Below are 25,148 nucleotides of genomic sequence, written 5' to 3'. Positions count from 1 at the left end.
CCATCCAATCTAACCTACACAACTTCAGTTCAACACTATTTAATTGGCTTTTAATGTCATGTAAAATATCCAGCAAGCCATGCCATTGTGCAAAAAAAGCATAAATACAGCGTCCTCATTTTAAATTGACCTACATGAAGTAGTTCTGCTTTAACATCAGTTAGGTAATAGTATGCTTAGTTAATATTTATTTTAGGTTTGGGAGATTTATTGGAATTTTTTTGAGCTGGACTTACCTATGGCTGTGTGATATGATCACCACAGTTTTAGAGTGGCCTTCACTTCCTGACATTCTCGTCACCTCTCTTGTTCACCTTTCCTGAAGTCGAACCTCCCACTTGCTCCCTCTGCAGTTTGCAGCTTACCTCTGCAGCTTGAGGCTGCTTCCCCACTTCTTGTGCTCAATTTATAAGCTCTTCACAATGAGGGGCTTGAGAGATTAAATTAGTGAGAGAGAGGGTTGGTAAGCCCGTTTAACAGTGACTGAAAGGGAAGGGGAAATGGGAGCAGCAGTGAGTTGAAGGGTCCGGGAGTGGAAGAGTCAGACTGCCAGTGGGATTAGTGCCGAACATAGTAAGTAGAAAGAGGCAGCATATCTCTCATGGTCTTAAATTCATTTATTTTTTTTTTAGAAAGTTACTTCCTTTACTAATATGGACAGTTGGGAATGTAAAGTGTTTATATTTATTTTTCTGAGGTGAAAATTCCTGCTGAATCTAACTGCAACCTTTACACTGTTGTGATGGGAAAATATGATTTGCTTAGTATGATTTGATTTAAAGAAATCCTCCAGGAATGCAATCACAACATTAAACCAGGACTTAGTGTCTCACCTCTTGTCAATAAAGTTTGCAATATTCATGTCCTTGCTAATGTCCCTCATGTACGTGGGGAGGGCTGCTGTGGAATATGAAGCTGGCACCCTGAAGGCAGTTTAGCTCTATACAGCTTGGGGTCTCAAATTAGTGCTGAAAGTAGTCAGTCATTGTGCATGAGAGCAAGGTTCCTAATCTTTCAAAAATACAGCTTACTTCAATAAGACAAACGATTCCATGGCACACCCACTTTTTTTCAGCTGAATTGATTGTTCATGAAGATCGCATTTTCTTGTATTGATTCTGGTTATGGCCTTACTAGAGAGGTTTACAGCAAGCTAAAGAACGATCAAATGTATTAATATTTAATATCCTCCAGGAAAAAGTAAACTATTTTCAACTGCGAACATGGACACTATCAAAATCTCCTTAATTCAATGTAACTATATGTTAACTATTCATGGTCCTTAATTTAGTTCACACGTTGTACTCTGTTCAGGGGTCTGACATTCACGGCTGACATTTCCTATGTATAACAATACTGTTAAAAGTATATTTTTCATTAAATGAGTGAACTCATACATGATTGAAATTAAATGGATTAGAACCAAACACAAAAGAAAGTAAATTCCAATTTACCCAGTTAGCAGGAAACCTGGGCCTGCCGCTGTGTGCAGAGCCTTTTCATCTGGGGAGAAAAGACACATAAATGCCTTGCTTAGTTTCTCTGGTTACTTGTTCTTAGCTTCTGCTAGAATGTAAGAACATATGTCATCTCAGTTTTATCAATGGCCACTTCTACTTAGAATGCTCAAGTTTTAGGAATAAAGGGCTGATACCTCACCTTTCGTTTGATGTTTAATTTTATAGGGTTTTATGAGTTGCAATTTTGGTTGGATATAATATTGTTAAAGATTAAACAATGTTTGTTTTACTTGGATTTTCATTGCCTTTGTACAAAATTTCATGGCACCCTTGATCAGTTCTCTAGGTACTAGAACTGAAAATCATTGCCCTGGAGTAACATTAATTTACTACCAAGAATTACTGAAAAGTGTGCTTTCTATGCCACCTTGTGGCAGATTTGGCTTAATACTACACACATCTTGATGCTTCAATCTTGTTATATTTTCAACTTTACTACAGTATTTATATCTTTCTCCATCTTGGCCATTGCATTCTCTTGTTATTTAATTATGTATAGGGCCTACACCTGTATACCAGTGTACTTTATTGTACGATTTTTTTCCTCCCACCCCTGCTTTGCTTTTGTTTCAAAAAATGTTATTAATCCATGCACCTTTCTAGCTTTCTAGTTTATTATGCATTGTCTGATTTGCAAGATGTTGTTGGTTTACAATTAACTTTGAAAGTGCGGAGATTGAGGATCGAATTTTGCTTCTTGATAACTCGTCAGTGTTATTTTCAAATTGGTTTGGATTATGATGGTTTAATTTGTAGTTGTAGTTATTATGAGGGAAGTAAAACATTAATGAGCAGAAGAAGTTATATTGGACCTGAAATGTTAACTCTTGTTTTTTTCTCCTGAGAGTTTCTCTGTTACCTTCTATTTTTATAACATTAATGAGGAGTTGAAGGAATGGAATTTTTAAAGGGGAGGTGGGGATGTTGGTTAGAGAGTATTAGGACTTCTTTTTCAGATTACATCATTATTGCATTTGAAAATTGATTCGCTTCACTTGCATAATCGTACTTTGTTTCAGCATAAGCGTGAGAGTCTAAAGTTTTAAAAGTTGGTGCTATGTGATGGTCCTTCTTCCTTCTGCTTGTATTCCAGCGATCATTTCTTAAACGTTTTGTTTTCTTTATCTCCGTAATATTTTGATGATGATGCATTTCTGGACCCAGCATAATCGACTCTGAGCTTTTCTAAACTATCTGTCTATAGATCAGTAGTGACTACATCTCAAAGTATAACACATTGACATTGAAATATTTTGGTAAAACCTACATAAATTGAAATGCATTTAGTCTTTTACTTTAAAAAGTAAAATTCAGTTTACTTATGCCCGTTCCAAATATGACTGTGTTTGTTTGCATCTGTCTCATAGATGTATTTTCAAATTGTTGGAATTTTATTGAAGAAATTCTAGCAGTAAATTTCCTCTCAAGAAATGTGACAGCATAATTTTCAATCAGTCTGGATTATTAACTTGAAGGCAGTATATTATATATGGGAACAATTTTTAGCGTTAATATTTTGGGGTTACAGGTCATTGTCAGAGGCGATGTCTGTGGAAAAGATTGCTGCTATTAAAGCCAAAATTATGGCAAAGAAACGTTCCACTATCAAGACAGATCTGGATGATGACATTGCAGCTTTGAAGCAAAGAAGTTTTGTAGACTCTGAAGTAGACGTAACCAGAGATATTGTCAGCAGAGAGAGAGTATGGCGAACAAGAACTACAATTCTCCAAAGCACTGGCAAGGTGAGTTCAAATGAATAGAGCTACATTCAACCATAAAATCTCATTGCTTAGTTCTGTTCTAGTGTCCCCTCATATTATCGTCCATCTGGGTGAGCTGCTGTTAGTCTTCTGACTCTAGGGTTTCAATCCTTTCTAATAACTTTAGCCACTTGCAGCTGCTGCTTTTTCTGTTCCAGCATTGTTACCTCCTGTGTTCACCAAGGAACAATCTTTGCTGGCCTCCTATTAAGGGTAATAGTAGAGTAGTAGGATAGGGGAATGGGTCTGGGTGGGATACTGTTCGGAGGGTGTGGACTTGTTGTGCCAAATGACCTATTTCCGCGCTGTAGGGATTCTATGATTCTGTTTCTCATTTATGTGCTGCCTCTTGCTGACATAATCCAAAGGCACAATGTTACTCAGCTCTACCTTATCACCATTGTTGCTAAATTATCAGGCTGCTGATCCAAGGTCCAATACTGGATGAGCAGGGATTTCTTGGAAATGAATATTGGGAAGAGTGAACCATTGTTTTGTTCCAAACTCCATTCTCTGGATACTGATTCCATCCCTCTCCCTGACAACTGTTTGAGCTTAATTTGATCTGTTTGCAGTTTTAGTGTCATACTTGACCCTGAAGTGAATTATAGTTCTTTTATTCTTGCTATTACTGAGACTGCACATTTCTGGCTCCATGACTGTAGTGATTGTAACAAGGTCAGCCAGGTGGACATCATAGAATGAGTTTCCTGATTGGGGCTGTTAACTTGGTCCAATCACAGAACCTTGGCTAACCGATGTAAACAGGAATGTCAGAGATTCTGCTCACTCTGCAAATTGTCTCTGAGGCAGCTGGATCATTGTTAAGGACTCTCCACGTGTAAAGTGGTGGCTTGGTGGCGGGATGCAGGCCTTTCTGGAGTTATTTCAGACTTTACCCCATTCACAACTCATGTTAATGCTAATACTGTTCCAATGCATACCTGGTTGCCCTTACATATTCTACCTTGTCTAAATTTGCAGTCATCTATAATTCTGCTACTCTTGTCTTAACTTAAAACAAGTCACATTCCTCTACCACCCCTGTGATACTGACTTAAACTGGTTCCCAGCCAAGCAGTGTCTTGATTTAAAAAATTTTCTAACCCTGTTTTCAAATTCTTCTCTGACCTTGTCTATTCCTGTCTCTTTAATCTCCTACTGATAGATAATGCTCCAATATCTGCGTCACTCCAATTGTGGTTTCTAGTAGGCCCCAATTTTAATTGCTACACTATTGATTACGAGCAATTCAAGTAACTTGATCCCAAATCTCTGGAATTTTTTTCCCTGCACCTCTCTGCCCATCTACCTCTCATTTGTTTAAACTACAATGAGTACAAGCCCAGATTGGTCAACCTTTTCTCATTAGACAACTCCTGCATCTCAAGAATCAGAGAGTGAGCCTTCTCTGAACCTTCTCTGAAATGCTTTCATTGCAGGTACACTCCTCCTCAAGTAAGGAGACTAAAACTGCAAAGTGATACTGTTAAATAAGTCAGAAAAAAACCCTTTTGAATTCCTAGTTGAGAAACTAGACATAGGGCAATCTCGAACAAGAAGTCATAGTTTTAGGATAAAGGGTAGCAGATATAAAACAGATAAGGGTAATGAAGCTGTGAAATTCACTACCCTAGAGTGCAATGATGCCAGGACATCAGCATTGCTCAGACTTTTAAGTCTATGAGTTAGAATGTCATGTTGAAATTGTACAGGATGTTGGTGAGGCCTCTTCTGGAAGACTGGGTCATTTCTGGTTGTCCTATTAGAGGAATGATATTATTAAGCTGGAGAGGGAGAAGAGATTTACAAGAATGTTGCCAGAACTGGAGGACTTGAGTCATAAGGAAAGGCTGGAGAAGCTGGGACCTTTTTCACTGAAGCGCAGGAGGTTTATAAAATCCTGAGGGGTATAGATAAGATGATTAGCTGACATCTTTTACTTAGGATGGGCAAGTTCAAGACTAGGGAGATATATTTAGGGTGCAAGGAGAAAGATTTAAAAAAAACACACAAGGTGCAATTTTTTTTACACAGGGTGGTTCGTATGTGGAATGAACTGCCTGAGGAATTGGTGAATGTGGGTACAATTAGAATGATCAAAAGACATTTTGGACAGATACATAAATATATGTTTGGAGGGATATGGGTCAAATGCAGGCAGGTGGGGCTAGTTTAGTTTGGGATTTTGGTTGGCAAGAACTGTTTGGACAGAAGGTTCTGTTTCTATTCTGCATGACTCTATAATTAGACAGATTTTGAATTAGTATGGATGGCAGGTAGGCAAATGAAGTTGAGGCCAAGATGAGATCAATCACGATAGTGTCAAGTGGCTGAGTATGCTCGAGGAGCTGAGTTGCTGCCTTTCTCTTCTAGTTCTTACATAATTGGTTGCTATTCCGGCGTGCTTACTTTGTGATTTATCTGCAGGTAATTAAAATCCCTCTGTGCAGTATGATTCTGTATCACTCTCCATTTAGATAATATTTTGCTTCCTGCCTGATGATTTTCTACATTATACCTCAAATGCCAATTTTTTTCCTAATTTGCTGAGCACATCTTTACCTCTTTACACACACTCTTTTGTACTTTGTTTACAGCAAGCTTTCCTTACTTTCTTTGTATCATTAGTAGATTCACCTACAATACAGTCTTTAGCATAGATTGTAAATAGTTGTGGAAGACTTGTGTTTGTAGCAACTCACTCAGCCATTTGACAAACTGGAGTGAGGAAGACATGGTATTAATGTAGACAAATATATCCCTGGAGCCTGAGTCTTTAGAATAGGAGCTCAAACCTCACCACAGCAGCCAAAGGAATCAAGATTCAGTTAATACATTTGGAACCTAAAATGTTTTCAGTAATGGTGCCATAAAATTACCATTGGTTTTTCTAACGATCAATCAGCCAAACTAACTGGTCTGACCTGAATGTAGCTTCAGATTCACATTTATATTTAACTTCTAATTTCCTCCAAAATGGCCTATCAACTGTTTAGTTCAAAGTCAGGGAAGTGTAATGAATGAGTTCACCTAATTATTTGTCAGGCTTATATTTGGTTCAAGGTTCTTTTCAGTTGAGACAAACAATTTTGACTTTTTTTTTGCAGCAACAATATTGTTTTAAAAATGCTACTTATTAGAAATATTGCAGAGGATCACCAGGTGACTGATGTGTACTGTTGTAGGAAAAGTTTTGGAAAGGATTATAAGAGAGAGGATTTATAATTATCTAGCAAGCAACAATTTGATTGCAGATAGTCGACATGGGTTAGTCAAGAGCAGGTCGTGTCCCACAAACCTCATTGAGTTTTTTTTGAGAAGGTGACCAAGCGTGTGGATGAGGGTAGGGCAGTTGATGTGGTATACATGGACTTCAGTAAAGCCTTTGATAAAGTTCCACATGGTAGGCTGTTGGGGAAAATGTGGAGTCATGTGATTAAGGGAGATTTAGCAGTTTGGATTAGAAACTAGCTTTTGTAAGAAGGCAATGAATAGTGGTTGATGGAAAATATTCAGCCTGGAATCTAGTTACTAGTGGTGTGCCACGAGGATCCGTTTTGGGACCACTGACGTTCTTCATTTTCGTAAATGACTTGGGTGCAGGCATAGTTGGATGGGTTAGTAAGTTTGCAGATGACACTAAAGTCAGTGGAGTGGTGGACGGTATGGAAGAAGGTTGGAGGTTGCAGGGAGACTTGGATAAACTGCAGAAATGGGCTGGAAGGTGGCAAATAGAGTTTAATGCAGATGAATATAAGGTGATTCACTTTGGAAAGAATAACAGGAAGGCAGAATACTGGGTCACTGGAAAGATTCTTGATAGTGTGGATGTGCAGAGGCATCTTAGACTCCATGCACTTAGATCTCTGAAAGTTGCCACCCAGGCTGATAGTGCTGTTAAGAAGGCTCACATAGTGACAGGTTTTGTTGGTAGAGGGATTGAGTTCTGGAGCATTGATGTCATGTTGCAACAGTACAAAACACTCGTGCAGCCTCACTTGTAATATTGTGTACAGTTCTGGTCGCTCCATTACAGGTAGGATGTGGAAGCATTGGAAAAGGTGCAGAGGAGATTTACCAGTTTGTTGCCTTGTCTGGAAGGAAGGTTTGATGAGGAAAGACTGAGAGACTTTGGTCTGTTCTCATTGGTAGGAGGAAGGCTAAGAGGGGATTTGATAGGGGCATACAGGATGGTCAGAAAATTGGATCGGGTGGACAGCGAGAGTCTTTCTCAGGATAAAGACCTCAGCTTGTACAAGGGGGCATAGCTGCAAATTGAGGCAGATGTCAGAGGCAGGTTCTTTACTCAGAGTGACAAGGGTGTAGAATGCCCCGCCTGCCAATTTAATGAACTCAGCCACATTAGGGGCATTTAAATAGATCTTGGATAAGTATATGGATGATGTTGGGATAGTGTGGGGGATGGCCTTAGGTTGGTGCAACATTGAAGGCCAAAGGGCTTTTCTACTCTGTATTGTTCTATGTTCTAAAGTTGATTTAATAAATCAGATTTTCGTTTGCAAGAATTCCTAATGGATGTTGGTTATATGAAATCAAAATTTAAATGTTTGCGGCCCTTAGTCTGCATGGTATTTACTCAATAATGGGCAAAGAAATTCAAGAACATTTGTGAAAGATAGCTTAATATTTCGTAGGAAGTACAAACTGGTTATATGTGGTCTGAAGGTTAGCAAATACTGGTGTGATCTGCAGAAAATAATGTGAATCTGGGATTTATAGACTTTTAATCCCTGCAATGGTGAAAATGCTTAAGAATTTTACGGAATGTTGTTGAGTGTTCTTAGAGACTATCACAAGCAGTTGCTGGAGATTAAGGAGCAGGAGGTCAATTGTAAGAATGTTTTGAGGTAGTTACTCTATTTGTTGGGCATGGGCTTCTGCAGCTGATGAGTTTTCAGCATCACTTCGTAAACATTTAATTTAAAAATTACAATGAAGTTTGTCATGTAACTGAAAATACTGTAGGTTACACCCATCAACGGAACTGAATGTAGATAGGGCTACACTTGGGAACAAATTGCACAAGTTTTCATTTGAAGTTTGAGTCTGATATGAGATATGTTTGGTCCCTCAATTTCATTGTCATTGCAGAAATTGTGCAACAAGTTTGGACAATGTAAACAGGTCATAACAGTTAAAACAAAACTTAATTGTTTTGGTTTCCTTGCTGAAATTTCAGAACATACAACAGGTATTTCTGTAGAAGCTGGAAGTATTCCAGGGAAATGCCCATTTGTGACTATCTGCTACTGATTTTATCAAGTCAATTTGCAAGAGCAAAAGAACTTCATTGATTGTTATGGAAATAAATTGAAAAGATAGGTAGGGTGACAGCTTTTGGCCCATTTTAGTCTGAAGGTATTGATTTTCCCATCTTATTCATGGCTTTATTTGCTGCGGATGGATAGAAAAACAGGCTTGGAGTTGAGAGAGCAGTTTTTTAAAAAAATTGAGATAAAAAGGTGCAGTCTTCACTCAATGGAGTTTTTTTTTCTGTTCTCGATTAAAATTGAGTTCAGGATCCAAATCTTCTAATGTCCAGGGCAGCGAAATCTAAACGTAAGTCTTTGCATTTGGAGCTCCCTTCACCGCCACCATGTCCAGGGCTGACCAGCCCCTCTCCATACTTAATTATTACAAGTTTTGACACCTTTAAAATTCTACCTGAATCTGGAAGCATGTACCATTTTAAAAACAAAAAAGTTAGTGTGTCCTCACCAATTGATTATCCTGCACTCATGGGTCTTATCCTTAACAGTTTGTGATAGCCCATTTCTGCATCAGCTGGAATTGGAAGTCCAACTGGAAAGAAGCAGTTTAAGTCCCAGAAGATGGCTGACTGGAAGATTTGGGTTTACTATAATTCAATCGGCAAATTTCCAAAATTAATGAGAAGTGGTCACTTTGCGTTCTGTAATAAATTTTGATACAAACTTTATGTATCACTTTGAATTTCCTGGTTATGTTTTGTGTAATTATGAACGAATTTTACAGTGAAATATGATAATATACACATTTAAGTCTACTGCTTTAAGATCTATTCATACCACTGTCTCCTGGTATTTTGCAAAACTCCATGTAAAGTTCCTGAATTTATTTGAATGATGTACTAATGTAGGTAATATTGAAATATTTAGGCGCAGCACTGCCCTTAGGCACCCAATATAAGTAACTGAGATTTCTGGAGTGTTAGAATTATTTTCTTTGTTTTTGGGGTCTGTACAATTTGGTCAAGTTTGTTGATAATACTAGACGAAGAGAAACGGTTGAGTCTGAAAAGATACCTTAGGATAAGCAAAATTAGCTGAATAGAAGGGCGAGCGGAACAAAGTTGCATGAAATTTTACACTGTTCAATGCAGAAGGCTGAATTATCAGGTTAGACAGGGATGGGAATTTGGAAATGCCAAGTACTTAAGCACTTTTAATTTTTCTACTCTTGTGCTGTGTTCATAAGGTTCAAAATCTGACATGTTTTTGATCCACTGACTACAAAACAAAGGTTCATGTGATTTGAGTGAAGTTATGATTTCTTTTGCTCTTTCTTGAACTTAAATTTCAAAGTAAGTCAGGTCATTTTGTGTAATCAAAGCATTAAATTCCCTTATTCTAAAAATGGAGCTATTATGTAGATCACTACAGTGCCATCTGCAGGCATTGGATTTAATGCTCTTGTGTGGATTTTTTCAATATGCTGTGTGTACTGAATTTACTAAAGAAGAGATGCTCATAATCATACGGCGCAGAAACAGGCCCTTCGGTCCAACTAATTCATGCTGAACATAATCCCAAACTAGACCAGGCCCATTTGCCTGCTCCTAGACCATATCCCTACAAATCTTTCCAATTTATCTATCTATCCAAATGCCTTTTAAACATTGTAATTGTACCTGCACAGTCAACTTTCTCAGGAAGTTCATTCCACACATGAACCACCCTCTGTAGAAAATTTGCCTCATGTCTTTTTTAAATCTCTCTCCTCTCACCCTAAAACTGTGCCCCCTTGACTTAAATTCCCTCCTCCCAGGGATAAGACAACTACCATTAACTCTATCTATACCTCTCTTTATAAATTTCTTTCAGATCACCCCTCAATATTCTATACTCCAGTGAAAACAGTCCCACGAGAAAGTGAGGTGCGCAGATGTTGGAGATCAGAGTCAAAATGTATGGTGCTGGAAAAGCACAGCTGGTCAGGCTGCATCCGAGGAGCAGGGGAGTCGATGTTTAGAGCATAAGATCTTTATCGGGAAAGTTGAAACATCGACTTTCCTGCTCCTCTCATGCAGCCTGACTGGCTGTGCTCTCCTAGTGGCACACTTCGTGACTGAAAAATGTCCCAGCCTATCCAGTCTTTCTTTATAACTCATACCTTCCATACCTGGCAACGTCCTGGTAAATTTCTTTTGAAATCTGTTCTATAACTGGGTGACCAGAACTAGACACAATATTCCAGAAGAGGTTTTACCAATGTCCAGTCCAATCTCAACATGACTTCCCAACACCAACACTTAGAAGTCTGAGCAATGAAGGTAAGCATACCAAACAGCCTTCCAGGAACATGGCACTCCAACCAGCACTCTATCAACAAATACATTGACTTGGATCTCATTTATCACCCCCTGAGAAAAAGAACAGGAAATGATGCCACCAACTCAAGGAAACTCAAACACATAAATAGAAAGCGGGCTATACCACCAGTGCTTCATCCAGAGGCTCACTGATGATGTTAGCTAGTATGGTGACAAAACATCTGAAAACGAACCTTCCAGCTCAGCGAGCAAACCTATATCCAGAACCTCAACCTGAGCTACAAATCTTCTCAAAACTCACTCTGTCTCCTGCTGTCAATTATGTAACAAATTGGCAAGCTCGTCATGAACCCCGTGTGACCGAAAATTAATAGTTAGTCTACTAGGTGGAACGTTGTTACAGGCTTTACTAAAATCCAAATAAACAACGCCTACTGCTCTGCCATTATCAATCTTTCTGATAACTTCCTCAAAATTCTCAATCAAGTTTGTGAGACATGATTTTCCTTGCACAAAACCATGCTGACAATCTCTAATCAATTCTTGCCCTTCTAAGTATTCATGAATCCCATCTTTCAAAATCACCTCCAACAATTTACCCATAATCAAAGTCAGGCTCACAGGTCTGTAGTTCCCAGGCTTCTCCCTAAACCCTTCTTAAACAAAGGTACAACATTAGCAACCCTCTCGTCATTGGGCACCTCACCCATGGCTGTAGATGATGCAAATATTTCTGTAAGGGTGTTGTAATTTCCTCCCTTACTTCCACAACATTTTGGGATACATTAGATCAGGTCCTGGAGATTTATCCATCTTTATATTCTCCCAGACCTCCTGAACTTCCTTTTCTGTAATGTGAATTGTTTTAAAAACATTAAAGCTTATTTCTCTGCATTCTCAAGACTCGATTTCTTTCTACACATCTCCTTGATGCGGAATATTCATTTAGTATCTCTCATCTCCTGGGTTTCAGCTCAAAGATATGACCTATCTGACCTTTAAGAAGCCCCTACCCTTTCTCTAGTTACTCTCCTGCTCTCAATGTATTTGTAGAATCTCTTTGGATTATCCTTTCCCTGTTCTGCCAATTCTGTCTCCTATCCCATCTTTGCCTTCCCGATTTCTCTCTCAAGAATGTCCCACACTCTTTGTTTTGATTAAGAGATTCAATTGAATCAAGTTGTCTATATCTAACATAAGGTTCTCTGTTGTTCTTGACTAAACCTCAATATCTTGATTCATCCATTGTTTCTTAATCTTACAGCCTTTTATCTGTGAACAGTCTAATCATATCTGCCTTAATGACTTTCAGTTTTTTCTGTATTGAGCGGCTTAGGGTTCTTTTATTTATGTATATACTGAGTTGCCAGTGTTGGACTTGATTGGACAAGGTCAAAAATCTCATGACACCAGGTTATAGTCCAGGTTATATGGTGATTTTTCACCATCTATATATCCAGAAGTATTCTGCTTTGTTCCCATTGCCTAATCACCTGTTGTTCAGGTCTGTTCTCAAGCCTGATTAATCACCAGGCTTGGATCTTTCAACCTTCTCCTTCATCAGGTGGTTGTGGACACAGCAGTGCTCCAAAGGTTCGTGCTTCCAACTATAAACCTGTTGGAATATAACCTGGTGTTGTGGTGATTTTTAACTTAATAACCTGGAAATATCTTGATATACTTGTGTTAATGTTAAAACAAACATTGTGATTACCTGCTCGTGTCTATTTTGCAAATATTGTCATGTTCCTGTTATTTCCTATGAGACTCGTCGTGGGGTTTGAATAAGTTACTTTTGTCTTGGTTATGGTCTGCTACTAATCTTTTCTAGTAACATTTATAAACCTCAGAATTATTCCCTTGTTTGTTTTTTTTCTCATCAAGGCCTTTTTAATTGAATCATTGAAACTATTTAGCTTGTTTAGAGCTATGCTATCTGCTTACTCCTGTGTTTTCTCAGTAACCTGTCAATTTAACTCATTCTTAATATATTCAGGTGGGTTCTATTGCAGTTATGTGAACAGTTAGCCAGGATATTTGACAATGAGAAACCTACTGCAACACCTGGGTAAGTATTAAAGTGATTCCTGAACTTAACTCACGCTGCATCTCCCCAAGACTGCTTAGATCCCCCACTCCCAACTGGACCGTGATCTGACACCCTCTAAACCTTTCATGTACATGTACCTGTACCTGTCAAAATGCCTTTTAAATGTTGTAACTCTACTTGAATCTACCACTTCCTCTGGCAGTTCATTCCACATGTGGACCACTCTTATGTGAAAATGTTGCCCCTCAAATCCCTTCTAAATCTTTCTCCTCATTTCTTAAAAGGTGTCCCTTAGTTTTGAACTCCTCTATCCTGGAGGAAAGACTTGTCATTCAGTGAAAAATGTTGCAGCCTCTCCTTATAACCAAAACGCTCTGGTCCAGGCAACATCCTTGTTAATCTTGTCTGAACCCTCTCCAATTTGCTAATATCCTCCCTTTAGCAGGGCGACCAGAACTGTATGCAATCCTCCAAAACTGGCCTCACCAATGTCCTGTTCAATCAAAACATGACGATGCAATTCCTATACTCATTGGTCTGCGAAATGAAGACAAGTATGCAAAATGCCACCTTCATTACCTTGCCTATCTGAGCTGCACATTTCAAAGGAACTCAACTCCTAGGTCTCTCTGTTCGACAACGCTACCCATGGCTCTACCGTTAACTATATAAGTCCTGCCCTTGTTAGTATTACCAAAATGCAACACCTTGCATTTATCCAAATCAAACTCTATTCATCGGTTGAGGGCGGGTGGAACTTGGTAATCAACACAATCCTTGCTTGTGTTTAACTTGACACCATGATACTTCATGGGGTCTAGAGTCAATGTTGAGGCTACGCATGGCGACTCCCTCCTGACTATACACCACTGCGTCACTACCTCTGCTGGTTCTGTCCTGCCAGTAGGATAGGAGACCAGGGATGGTGACTGTAGCGTATGGGGCATTATCTAGATGACAAAATTTCCTGAGTATGACTATGTCAGGCTGTTGCTTGATTTTTTTTAAGATTAGATTAGATTACTTACAGTGTGGAAACAGGCCCTTCGGCCCAACAATTCCATACCTACCCGCCGAAGCACAACCCGCCCATACCCCTACATTTACCCCTTACCTAACACTACAGGCAATTCAGCATGGCCAATTCACCTGACCCGCACATCTTTGGACTGTGGGAGGAAACCGGAGCACCCGGAGGAAACCCACGCAGACACTGGGAGAACGTGCAAACTCCACACAGTCAGTCGCCTGAGGCGGGAATTGAACCCGGGTCTCTGGCGCTGTGAGGCAGCAGTGCTAACCACTGTGCCACCGTGCCGCCCACAGCTCTCCTAATTTTGGCACTGTGCCCCAGATATTAGTAAGGGTTGATAGAACTGTTGCTGCTGTTGCTTTTCTGGTGCCTATGTCAGTGCAAGGTGCTCTGCCCAGTTTCATTTTTCTGTTGAAACTTTATCGTGCTTGATGCAACTGAGTGGCTTGCTTTCAGAAGGCACTTGGGAATCAATCATCTTGCTGTGGATCTGGAGTCACATTTGTGATCCCTGGTTCTAGACTCCCTCGCTGTGGGGATCATCCTTCTTGCTTTTACCCTTTCAAGTCCTGTTAAGAAATTTATCGGTTACCCCCTTATTATTCTAAACTTGAGTTGATATTGTTTAAACTGATCCAGTCTAATTTATTGCACCATTCCTGCCATCGCAGGCATAATTCTAGCAAACTTTTCTTCACTCCTTCCAAAGCTAGAACATTCATCCTCCGATAAGAAGACTAAAACAGTACAGTTGGTGGCACGGTGGCACAGTGGTTAGCACTGCTGCCTCACAGCGCCAGAGACCTGGGTTCAATTCCTGCCTCAAGCGACACTCTGTGTGGAGTTTGCATATTCTCTCTGTGTCTGCGTGGGTTTCCTCTGGGTGCTCCGGTTTCCACCCACAATCCAAAAATGTGCTGGTTAGGTGAGTTGGCCATGCTAAATTGCCCGTAGAGTTAGGTGAAGGGGTGAATGTGGGGGAATGAGTCTGGGTGGGTTGCGCTTCAGCAGGTCGGTGTGGACTTGTTGGGCCAAAAGGCCTGTTTCCACACTGTAAGTAATCTAATCTAATCAAAGTACAGAGGTCATCACAGCCCTGTATAGTTGTTGCGCAATATCCCTGCACCTGTACTCAAATCCTTGAGCTGTGATTGTCAACATAATGTTTGCATTCTTCACCACTTGTATTCTTTCGATAAAGATTGTACAATGAGACCCAGGTTTCAGTGCACTTCCCCTTTCCCAATCCATTGCATTCAGACAATAATCTGCCTTGTTATTTTTATGAACAATGTGGATAACTTTACAATAAATCCCATTACACTTACCCTCCACGCATTTGCCAACTTGTCTAAGTCACACTGAAACATCTCTGTAACCTGTTCATGGTTCACCTTCCCAACCAGTATCCATAAGACAAAGGAGCGCAAGTAAGGCCATTCGGCCCATCGAGTCCACTCGTGTCATTTAAAAGTTGAAAGATAGCACATTTTGCTGCTGCTTCTAAATAATGCAATACATGTTGTGAATACCTAGGGGTCCTAGCACTCTGTAGACCTCTGGCTCACTAATATCCTATGGAATGAAATCTGTCCTCATTTGGTCTGGCCTACATGTATGTACCTGGCACCTTAACTTCTCTCTTACCTTACTTATGCTGCTCGACACCTACTGCACCAAATACACCAACTGCTGCCTTGACAAAGGGGCATTCTTTGCCATCCCCAAATTACCTTGCCCTATGAGGGACTTGTTAGATTTCAGGGACACTCCACAAGTCTGCAAGAGCCATGATCAGAATCTCCTACTTAAAATGTGGAGCATGAAATAGAGAAGTAGGAGTGGAGTGGTAATCTGACTGCGATTGCCACTTCTCAGAGTATCCAGTCCAGTGTCTGGTGTTTCAGCTGCTTTGAGAACATCAACATTTGGAAATATCTGAGAATTGGCAGCATAGAGTCAGATTCAGGATATGGTTATAATTATGAAATAGTTTGCTGAGTTGAATTTCTCTTGTTCTACTGCAGCTGAATAAGTACACCATTGGGGGGACAAAAAACAAATTGTGGAAATAAAATAAAACATAGAATTGTGAATGTTGGAGGTCTGAAATAGAAAATGAAAAGATGAGTTGCCATTCCAAGTGCATCCTTGAACAGAATGGAAATCAGAAAAGTCAGGTTAAACTTGCATTGACCCTTGGTCAAGCTGTTTTTGGAGGACAGTGAGAGTTTCTTGTGTCCGTATTATTTGTGGAGACACTGAATGTGGTGTGAAAAAAGTTTAAGAAGATGATAAAGCCTCTCAATTCTTGTATCTAAAAAGAAAAGACGAACAGTCTGGAACATCTTTTATTTTAGAAAGAAAAGAAGGCCAACGGGAGACCTGACAAGAATTTTTGAAGATAATAAGGCAGTTTGAACAGGTACAGGAGGCAGATGATAATATAATGAGTGGTAAGGTCACAGAACCTTAAGCTGGAGCTCAGGCTACTCTTTTGGGACATCGATAGAACCTGTTAAATTCTGTTAATAATTCAGTAATTGAAAGCCAATCTCTGTAATGGTAGCTATAAAGTTTCACCTGTGGGAAATTTAAAAATACAGTGATAAATATGAGAGTCTATAATAAATGGCAAAGAAAATTCAGAACAAGACATACTTGGTGCATTAGCTTAGTGATTAACACCGTTGCCTTATAGCGCCAGTGACCAGGATGCAATTCCAGTCCTGCGTGACTATCTTCCTATGTGGAGTTTGCATGTTTTCACCGTTTACACCAGTTGACTGGTTTCTTCCCACAGTCCAAAACTGTAGGTTATGTGGATTAGACTTGCTAAATTGCCCTAGTGTCCAGGGATGTGTAGTCTAGATGGATTAACTTTGGTAGATATGGTAATTCTGGACGGGTTGCTCTTGCAAGGGTTGTGCAGACTCTTATATACTAAATAGTCTCTTTCTGCACTGGAGGGATTCTATGATAGCTGTTGTAATAAGAATAAATGCTTTTAATGCAAAACTGGAAAAGCGCTTAAGGAAGAAAAGAGTGCACTTTTCAGGAACAGCATTCTAAAGACTTGCAGCCCTTAGAAAGTTTTGCCTGATACATTGTTCATAGGGGTGTTCCCCCTTTATTTAAGCAGTGGTGGAAGTTCTACATTCTCTCATTAGAGGAAACATCCATACCACTCTGTCAAGAGCCTTCAGGATCTTTTGTGTTTCAATTACTTCTCACTCATCTAATTCCAGAAGATACTACCTAGCCTTTCCATTGTTTCTTCATAAGGCAACCCATCCATTCCAAGTATTAGTCTGGAAAATCTCCTTTGAACTTCTTGCCGCACATCTGCATCTTTAAATGAGGTGAGCAATACAAGACACTGAGTTCCAGATGTAGTCGCATCAGTGTCTTGTATGACAGATGCATAACCTCCTTACTTTAGTGAAATAATAGACCGAACTACAGATGCTGAAGACCAGAAAGAAAAACTGAGGAACTCAGTAGATCTGGCAGTATCTGTGGAGAGAAAAGCAGCATTAATGTTTTGAGTTCAGTGGCCCTTCATCAGAACTGAAAGCAGCTGGGAAATGGTCGTATTTATGCTAATGATTAGGGTGTTGGTGATAGTAAGCCAGGAGAGAAGTAACTGCTGAGTGGGTCCTAACAAGAAATGTGTATAGTTGAAAGTGGATTCGCTGTTCTGGGAGCAACCCATATTGAACAGGATCTAAATTATTGTACTTAATGCTGAATCCTGAGGGATGTAACCTAGATGGAAGATGTGGTATTATTCATTCAGCTTGTGTTGAGCTCTGCTGGAGGACTCAGACAGAAATGTTGGTATGGCATCATGATGGTTTGTTGAACTGGCAGGCAGCCAGAAGTGTGGGGTCATTTTTATAGATAGAACTCCCTACTTTAGTGTTCAGTCTTCCTAGCAATAAATGATAACATATTTTATTAGCTTTCCTAATTGCTTGCTTACCTGTACGATAACTTGTGATTTATACTGGAGGATATCCCGATGGGGTGGCATGGAGGCTCAGTGGTTAGCAATGCTACCTCACAGCCAGAAACTCTCGTTCAATTCCACCCTCAGTTGACTGTCAATGTGGAATTTGCACGTACTCCGGTAATCTTTTACATTAGGCAAAGGGTAATCTTTTTCATTAGGCAAGACAAAAAAAAATGAAGAATGCTCAAACTGTACCAGTGATCATCAAGAATATTTATTAATTCTAGGTTCCAGCTCTCTATTCTTTGTCTTTTCCATTCTTTCACTGTTAAAATACTGAGAAATTTTCATTTAGCTGGATTTTTTTTTGAAATATTGATCGTTTACTCTATGCTCCTCTAGTCATTATAGTCCTCCTAGTATCCTCTGCTCTAATCTATCCAATCTTTCATTATAACTAAAGCTCTGCAGCCCAGGCAGGCATCCTTTTAATGTTCTGTTATATGTTCACAAATTTATGCTCATGAGTCACATTTTTTCCTGCAGGACTTGTTTTTTTTCCATTAATCCATTTAGGATCATGCTTGTATTTTTACTGTTGCTGATCCTGAATGTTTTCATCCCCATGCTCAGAATTCAAGAAGTCTTTCATTTGTCCCCTGTTTAAGGACTTTTTAACATTTCAATTAATTCAAGCTGTTCCCTCGTTTCTTTGTTAACTGCTAAAAATGCTTCAGTTTTTCTGAACTTTGGGCTGAAGTTGAGTTTAATTATTTGACAGTTAATATTCTTCATTGATATTGTGATTTCTGGTGCTATTATCTTACTTGGATCACTTTTTAATATGACCAGATGAGGATCATCTCTGTGGTGTCATTGATAACTTAGATTGAGATGCAGATATAAATTGAGTTAACCAGTTGGAATCATGAACCAACGTATTTTCAATTTCTTTTAAAGGTAAATTATAAATTTGCCTTAAATTAGTGTTAGATAGTTAGCAAGGATAATTGTGGGTTATGTGCTCATGCACTTTCCTAGCCAAACTGATCTTAGTTATACCACATATTGTTAAGGTGAGAAAAGTAGTAATTGGTTGTGAACCATTGAGGTCCAATATAAAACTAACATCAGCAATTTCACTGCTATGAAACAATTTATTAAACGTAACCAGCCACTTATCAGACTTAAAAGTATATGAATCATATATCAGAGTGTTAATTTGATTGTAAATGGCTGGCCGTACAATAGAAATTGATCATTTGACATTTTCTCATGTCCTTGAGATATCCTAGTAAATATGTAATGTCAATCTGTTTCTAAGCTTGTCTAGTTTTTAAAAGAAAAATAATCCTTGTGCTGAAGGTGAGTAAAATTCAGCATGACTAAAGCCAGTTGTGTTTAAAGGTGTAATGAGGTTTCTTTTGTGACCTTGGAAATCTTTGAACTACTTGCAGATAGATTGCTATTTTCTTCCCTGACTTCACCTTGGTAATCATTGATTTAATCGTTTTCCGACTGTTGTACCGAACTCGTTTCATTGGAGTCTGGTTTTCTTCTGAGGTTACTCCCTCAGAAGCAAATGCATCAAGTTCCTCTTGGTGCTACTAATCTCCTTGAGCTCACTATAATGAGCATTAGCTCAGTATACAGGCCCAACGACGATGATTATCAATGTCCTTAATTCCTGAGCAATTTCATGTTCTTCTTAATGTATTTCTTTATCCAGCAGCTATAACGTGCCAGCTTTGTGTTTCTGATTAATTGCTTTAAGTTAAAGGTCTGCACAAGAAATTGTTATCTAAATTCTAGAATTCTTTTGCATATAAGCTGGTAGTATACAACATTTTGAAAGGGAATGAAGTCCAGTTTAATTCTCAATTGTGCAAAATCATAATTTTTTTTTGTCGTGTTCACAGATACCAGTTTTGTATTAAATTGCATGCTATGCTATTGTATTCCATGGATACTTGAGTGTTGCACCACTGATTATATTGCTTCCTTCCCTCAGAATTTTTCCAAGAACATATTTGCAATTTTACAATCAGTAAAAGCTAGGGAGGAAGGAAGAGCACCAGAACAGAGACCGCCACAAAATGTAATACAACCGGTAAGAACAAACACACACATTATCTTTTCATGTTTTAAAAATATAACAAATTGTTGTAATGATTTTTGAAATAGGGGTCAAATCAAATCATTTAGATTTGTGATTAAATTGGACTGCTCTTCCAAAAAGTTATCTCGGGAATGGGTGGGCAGAATGGTGCAATAAGATTTTGAAAGTAAACCTGTATTAGTGCTGCATCTGCTGTTCATATACAAGTAATCCGCGTCTCAGCAATTTTGATAACTAGAGCCTTTGTCTCACATTGTCAGTTTCCCACTTAAAAGGTTAAAACAGAGTAAAACATAAATATTTTTGGTGCAAATGATTTAGTTTCACGTAGAAAACATGCGAACTATGCAAGTAATGATTTGTGTATGTGAAAAATCTTAGCCAATTCCTTTATATGCTATAATATTGTACTATAAACATCCTATGATCTATTGTTTGTCATGTCAGATAGCCCTTAAGTTTTGAAAAAAGTATATTCTGTATTTAATACCCAAGTAGTACCAACTCTATGGATGTACATTTATTGAATGAATCTTTGCTCAACTCTCAGTTGTTAAATGTATTCCTCTTCAATTTTCTTTTTTCCCCCTGCAAATTTTATGTTTCATTTCAAAGGAGTAATTTTGTAATTGTTGCTTGATAATAAGTGTAATTTTGTGTGTTGCAGGACCCAGCATTGCGAAATAAACAGCCTATTCCAGCGGCATACAACAGATATGATCAGGAAAGATTTGCAAAGAAGGAAGGTAAATAAGTATTGTTATTAAATGTACACACATTTGCCCCATTCCAAATCCTCAAAAAGGAAAAGTTGAGAGACTTTCTAGATTTCTGTTTGGGGTATAGAAGTATTTGTTCCTTCAGTTAAATGGATTGGCAGTCACCAGGTAATGATCAAAGAAATACCATTTATGTGGCAGTATAAAATTTAAATCCGTGATGTATAAACAAAAATAAAAGTTACTTAAAATATCAAGTTGCAACTCAACTTGATATTTTAAGTAACTTCACTTCGAGTGTGTGGTGTGCAATAGTTTGTTTATGCTTAGGCAAAGAAAGTATTTGACTTGAATTGTGGAAAAGTTACAGGAATCTTAAATACTGCTGAATATATCCGATATCTTGAATCCTCATTAATTTCCATCCTTAATTATATTTACTATGTAGGTTGAAGAGAGAGCCAATGTTAAATTTTTGTGATGCATCAGTACTTATGAAATCTTGTACATTTAATTAAGTCTGTCAAAAATTTGTGACAAGATTATAGGCAAGCATGTTGACTTGACAGAAAATTATTTTGTTTTAATGTCTTTTAGCAAATAAGATAAAATCACTTTCACAATTTGTGATGATATATCTGGTTTCTCTTTGTCCCAGTACAAGTCTCTGATTAGCTTGTGGAATTATTTGTTGGTCAAAGATGTATTAATTGGAATGTTCAAGAATTGCTGCAGAAAACACCTGTCATCAATATTTTAGCATCAGTCTTCAGAATTTGGCCAAGATAGTGATTGTCCCAGTGTAGAATAATTGCAGAGTCATTATAGCAAATTAATTCTGCCAGTTTGAGAAAGTTCAAACAGTTTAGTGTCTTCTGTTTTCAGGAGTAACTATTTGATTGCAGTGGCTTTCAATACACTATATCCTTTATATAATTTATTATATTTAACACCTCTCTCATGAGGAACTGGTTTTCATTGACACATTATCAGTAAAATGATAAATGAAGAGTTAAGTTCAAGTGCTATATAAGTTGGTTATTGTAGAAATTACAGATAAATCAACACATAAATTGATCAGAAAGACTTTGTCCATAAAATGGTTTATAGAGTTTTCAATTGGTAAGATCGTTTGAATGTAATTGATATTGTTGGAAGAATGAGGAGTCCTGAAAAGTAGCAAATGATCCAATTTCAATGGAAGAGTGCAACAATAGAGAAATGCTTGGTAATGTGCAATAATCTGTTGAAAGTCCAAAGGTAAATAAGACGAATGGTACCTAGGGCTTTTGAAATAAAGCTGCAAAAACTGAGAGATTATGATAAATTTATGATGTTCAAAAGCAAAATAATGCTGTTTCTGGAAATGTGAAATACAAACAGCAAATGCTGCAGTACAGAACAGGACCTACGCACTTTATGGATTTTTATTCCTAAGATTCTTGGAAGTGTAAAGTATGGAAGGGATGACAATTATCAGGGATCCAAATGCCACACTGGATTAATCCTTAATTTCAAATCTGGTCCCCTATATTGGGGAGCCAGGTACTTCTGATTATATTATAGCAATATAATTTTTGCATAATGCTTTTAAGGCTGTTTACAAAGTTTTTTTGAGGAAGGGAAGCAAAGCTAAACATTTGCATATCATTGATTGAATGCCATATTGCACTTGATGGTATAGATCCTTATTCCAATTTGGAAAAACCTGTTTAAATGCAGGCTTTTTCAAGAATTAAACATTGACTTTGCAGGAGATTTTTGATTCAAAGCAAGCTTTCTCATGAATTAAGCATTTATGTTGTTTGAAGGTCTGCAGACTATTCAAATGGAAAGTTTGAAAAATTGCATTTGCGAGGCCATCATTTGTGTTTTAAACTTAGAAAATCATATAAAAATTTGTTGAAATAATTTGGTGTATTGGCAGTATGTTTATTGACCATTTCAAATATTTTCCTGCAAGTGAGCAGCTTGCTTGAAAAGTACGGTTAGGAAATTTATTTTTAAAATATTCAACATCTAAATTATTTAATTAAATAGAATAGAGATGACTTGGTAGTCGATAATGAAGGACACCAATTCCACTGGGGCAACGTAACCATCCTAGGACAAGACAAACAAGATATGCGCGGGAATTCCTGGAACCCTTCCATTCAATCTGGTACTGCATTAACAAACATGTAGAGTTAAACCCCATATACCAACCACTAAGAAACAGAACCAGCAACAAAACCGAAATGACCCTACCAACCCCAGCAGACCCAGACACCCAAATAGCAAGCTGGAAAGAACACCAATGCTTCACTGGAAGGGCACTGATAATGTTACCAGGAATGGTGACGAAACTTCTGCGTACAAACTTACCAGCTCAGTGAGCAAATCAACAACTTCATCTACAACCTGAGCTACAAATCTTCTTGATTTCTCTGATTCCCTAACTATGCTATCTTTCACTGATATAATATTTTTCTTGCTTATCTCTACTTGTATTACAGCTGAAGGATATGGGTGCTAGTGGATGCACGTGTGATTCACAGTGATCATATCTGCAAAGGTTGGCTGCTTGAGGACTTTTGGCTCAAAATTGATGAACTGGAATCTGAACAGTAGATGCTGCAACACATCAGGGATGGGGAGACTCAGCTTTATACTTTCAGGAGACAGTTATTCAGCTGTGATTATTTATATCAAATATGGTCTACAGTTAGGGCAGGAGGATTTAACTGTGAGCGACGCAGGAATTGGAATACAAAATTTGGCATTGGAGGAGACTCAACAAATGTCCTAGTCTAATAGGTACATAATTCTTGCTTCTGGGGTAGATGAGGGCTCACACTGCAAGGAGGATAAGTGAACTGACCACTGTGCTGTGATTCGGAGTGTCATTCAAGTAGGGATAAGCAAGAAAAATATTATATCAGTGAAAGATAGCATAGTTAGGGAATCGGAGAAATCAAGACGATTTGTAGCTCAGGTTGTAGATGAAGTTGTTGATTTGCTCACTGAGCTGGTAAGTTTGTTCGCAGAAGTTTCGTTACCATTCCTGGTAACATTATCAGTGCCCTTCCGGTGAAGCATTGATGTTCTTTCCAGCTTGCTATTTGGGTGTCTGGGTCTGCTGGGGTTGGTAGGGTCATTTCGGTTTTGTTGCTGGTTCTGTTTCTTAGTGGTTGGTATATGGGGTTTAACTCTACATGTTTGTTAATGCAGTACCAGATTGAATGGAAGGGTTCCAGGAATTCCCGTGCATATTTTGTTTGTCTTGTCCTAGGATGGTTACGTTGCCCCAGTGGAATTGGTGTCCTTCATTATCTGTGTGTAAGGATGCAAGTGATAGCTGGTCAAGTCTCTTGTTGGCAATTTGGTGCTGGTGGCTAATTTCCTTCCTGTTTGCCCAATGTTGTGCTTTTGGCAGTCTTTACATGGTGTTTTGTATAATGTGGCCCTGCCAGGTAGGGGAATTAGTTGTTGTTCTCTTCTTGCTTGGTTAATTTTATGCTGGTGAGGATGTTTTTACGAGTTGATTGGTTTCCTTGAACTGTGTGCATTTTTTAATGACAAAGATGTAATCTACGTAGCAGAACCACAGCTTAGACTGGATAGTTGGCATTTTCGTCTTTGCATGACAGCTTCTGCTATTAATCCTGATGTCGGTGATCCCATGGATGTTCTGTTGGTTTGTTTGTATACCTGGACGTTGAAGATGAAGTGGGTTGTGAGGCATTGATCCAGTAGTTTGAGGATGCTGTCTTTGCTGATGGTGTTGGTGTTGTAGGTTGCCTGCATTCCTGGTCCTTTGAGTAGCGAGGTTAGTGTTTCCTTGGCTAAGGTGGTGTCTGTGGAGGTGAACAGTGCTGTCACATCGAAGGAGACCATGATCTTGTCCTCGTCTATTTTGGTGTCCTTGGTGATGTTGAAGAATTCTTGGGCAGAATGAATGAAGTGGGATGAGTTGTCCACTAGATGTTTTAGTCTTTGATGCACTTTGTTAGCTAGTCTGAATGTCAATGTTCCTGGAAGTGAAACTATGGGTCTGAGGGTGCCCCTAGTTTGTGTACCTGGGGGACTCCATAGAAGCGGGTTGTATTGTATCCCTGTGGCTTCTTTCTTTTTGGAAATCTGTCTTGTTAAACCTACTCAAGATGAGAGGAATGATCAGGATAACCATGTAGCGATTTTTCAGTTGTCGTGTTGGTATATGTCAGTATCTGCTAGCAGTGTGTTCGCTTTCTCTATGTATTGTGTATTCAGTATGACAGTCATGCACCCTCTGTCTGCTGGTAGGATTAGAAGGTTTTATCTCTCTCAAACTCGACCAACCATGAATGGATCACAACACTAGACGTAGCCACCTCCAGAAAGAAAAGACTTGCCCTACAGGAGAAACTGTCCAAACTCACCCACAACATCAATGCCGACAAATCAGACATTGGA

The 25,148-nt window shown here is 38.7% G+C and overlaps 1 protein-coding gene across 1 annotated transcript in view; it reads left to right on the top strand.

Annotated features, from left to right (window-relative positions):
* The window catches only part of cdc73 (cell division cycle 73, Paf1/RNA polymerase II complex component, homolog (S. cerevisiae)), a 326,652-nt gene that overhangs the window by 43,111 nt on the left and 258,393 nt on the right, over positions 1-25,148 (top strand). Inside the window, exons 7-9 of the mRNA XM_072573909.1 lie at positions 3,049-3,265; positions 19,888-19,986; positions 20,663-20,741. Coding sequence (XP_072430010.1) covers positions 3,049-3,265; positions 19,888-19,986; positions 20,663-20,741 — 395 coding nt within the window. The remainder of the gene's footprint in view (positions 1-3,048; positions 3,266-19,887; positions 19,987-20,662; positions 20,742-25,148) is intronic.

Source organism: Chiloscyllium punctatum, chromosome 7 (genome assembly GCF_047496795.1).
Source record: "Chiloscyllium punctatum isolate Juve2018m chromosome 7, sChiPun1.3, whole genome shotgun sequence".
Taxonomy (NCBI): Eukaryota; Metazoa; Chordata; class Chondrichthyes; order Orectolobiformes; family Hemiscylliidae; genus Chiloscyllium; species Chiloscyllium punctatum.
The sequence above is the reverse complement of the archived record's forward strand: the minus strand, read 5'-3'. Positions and strand labels throughout refer to the sequence as shown.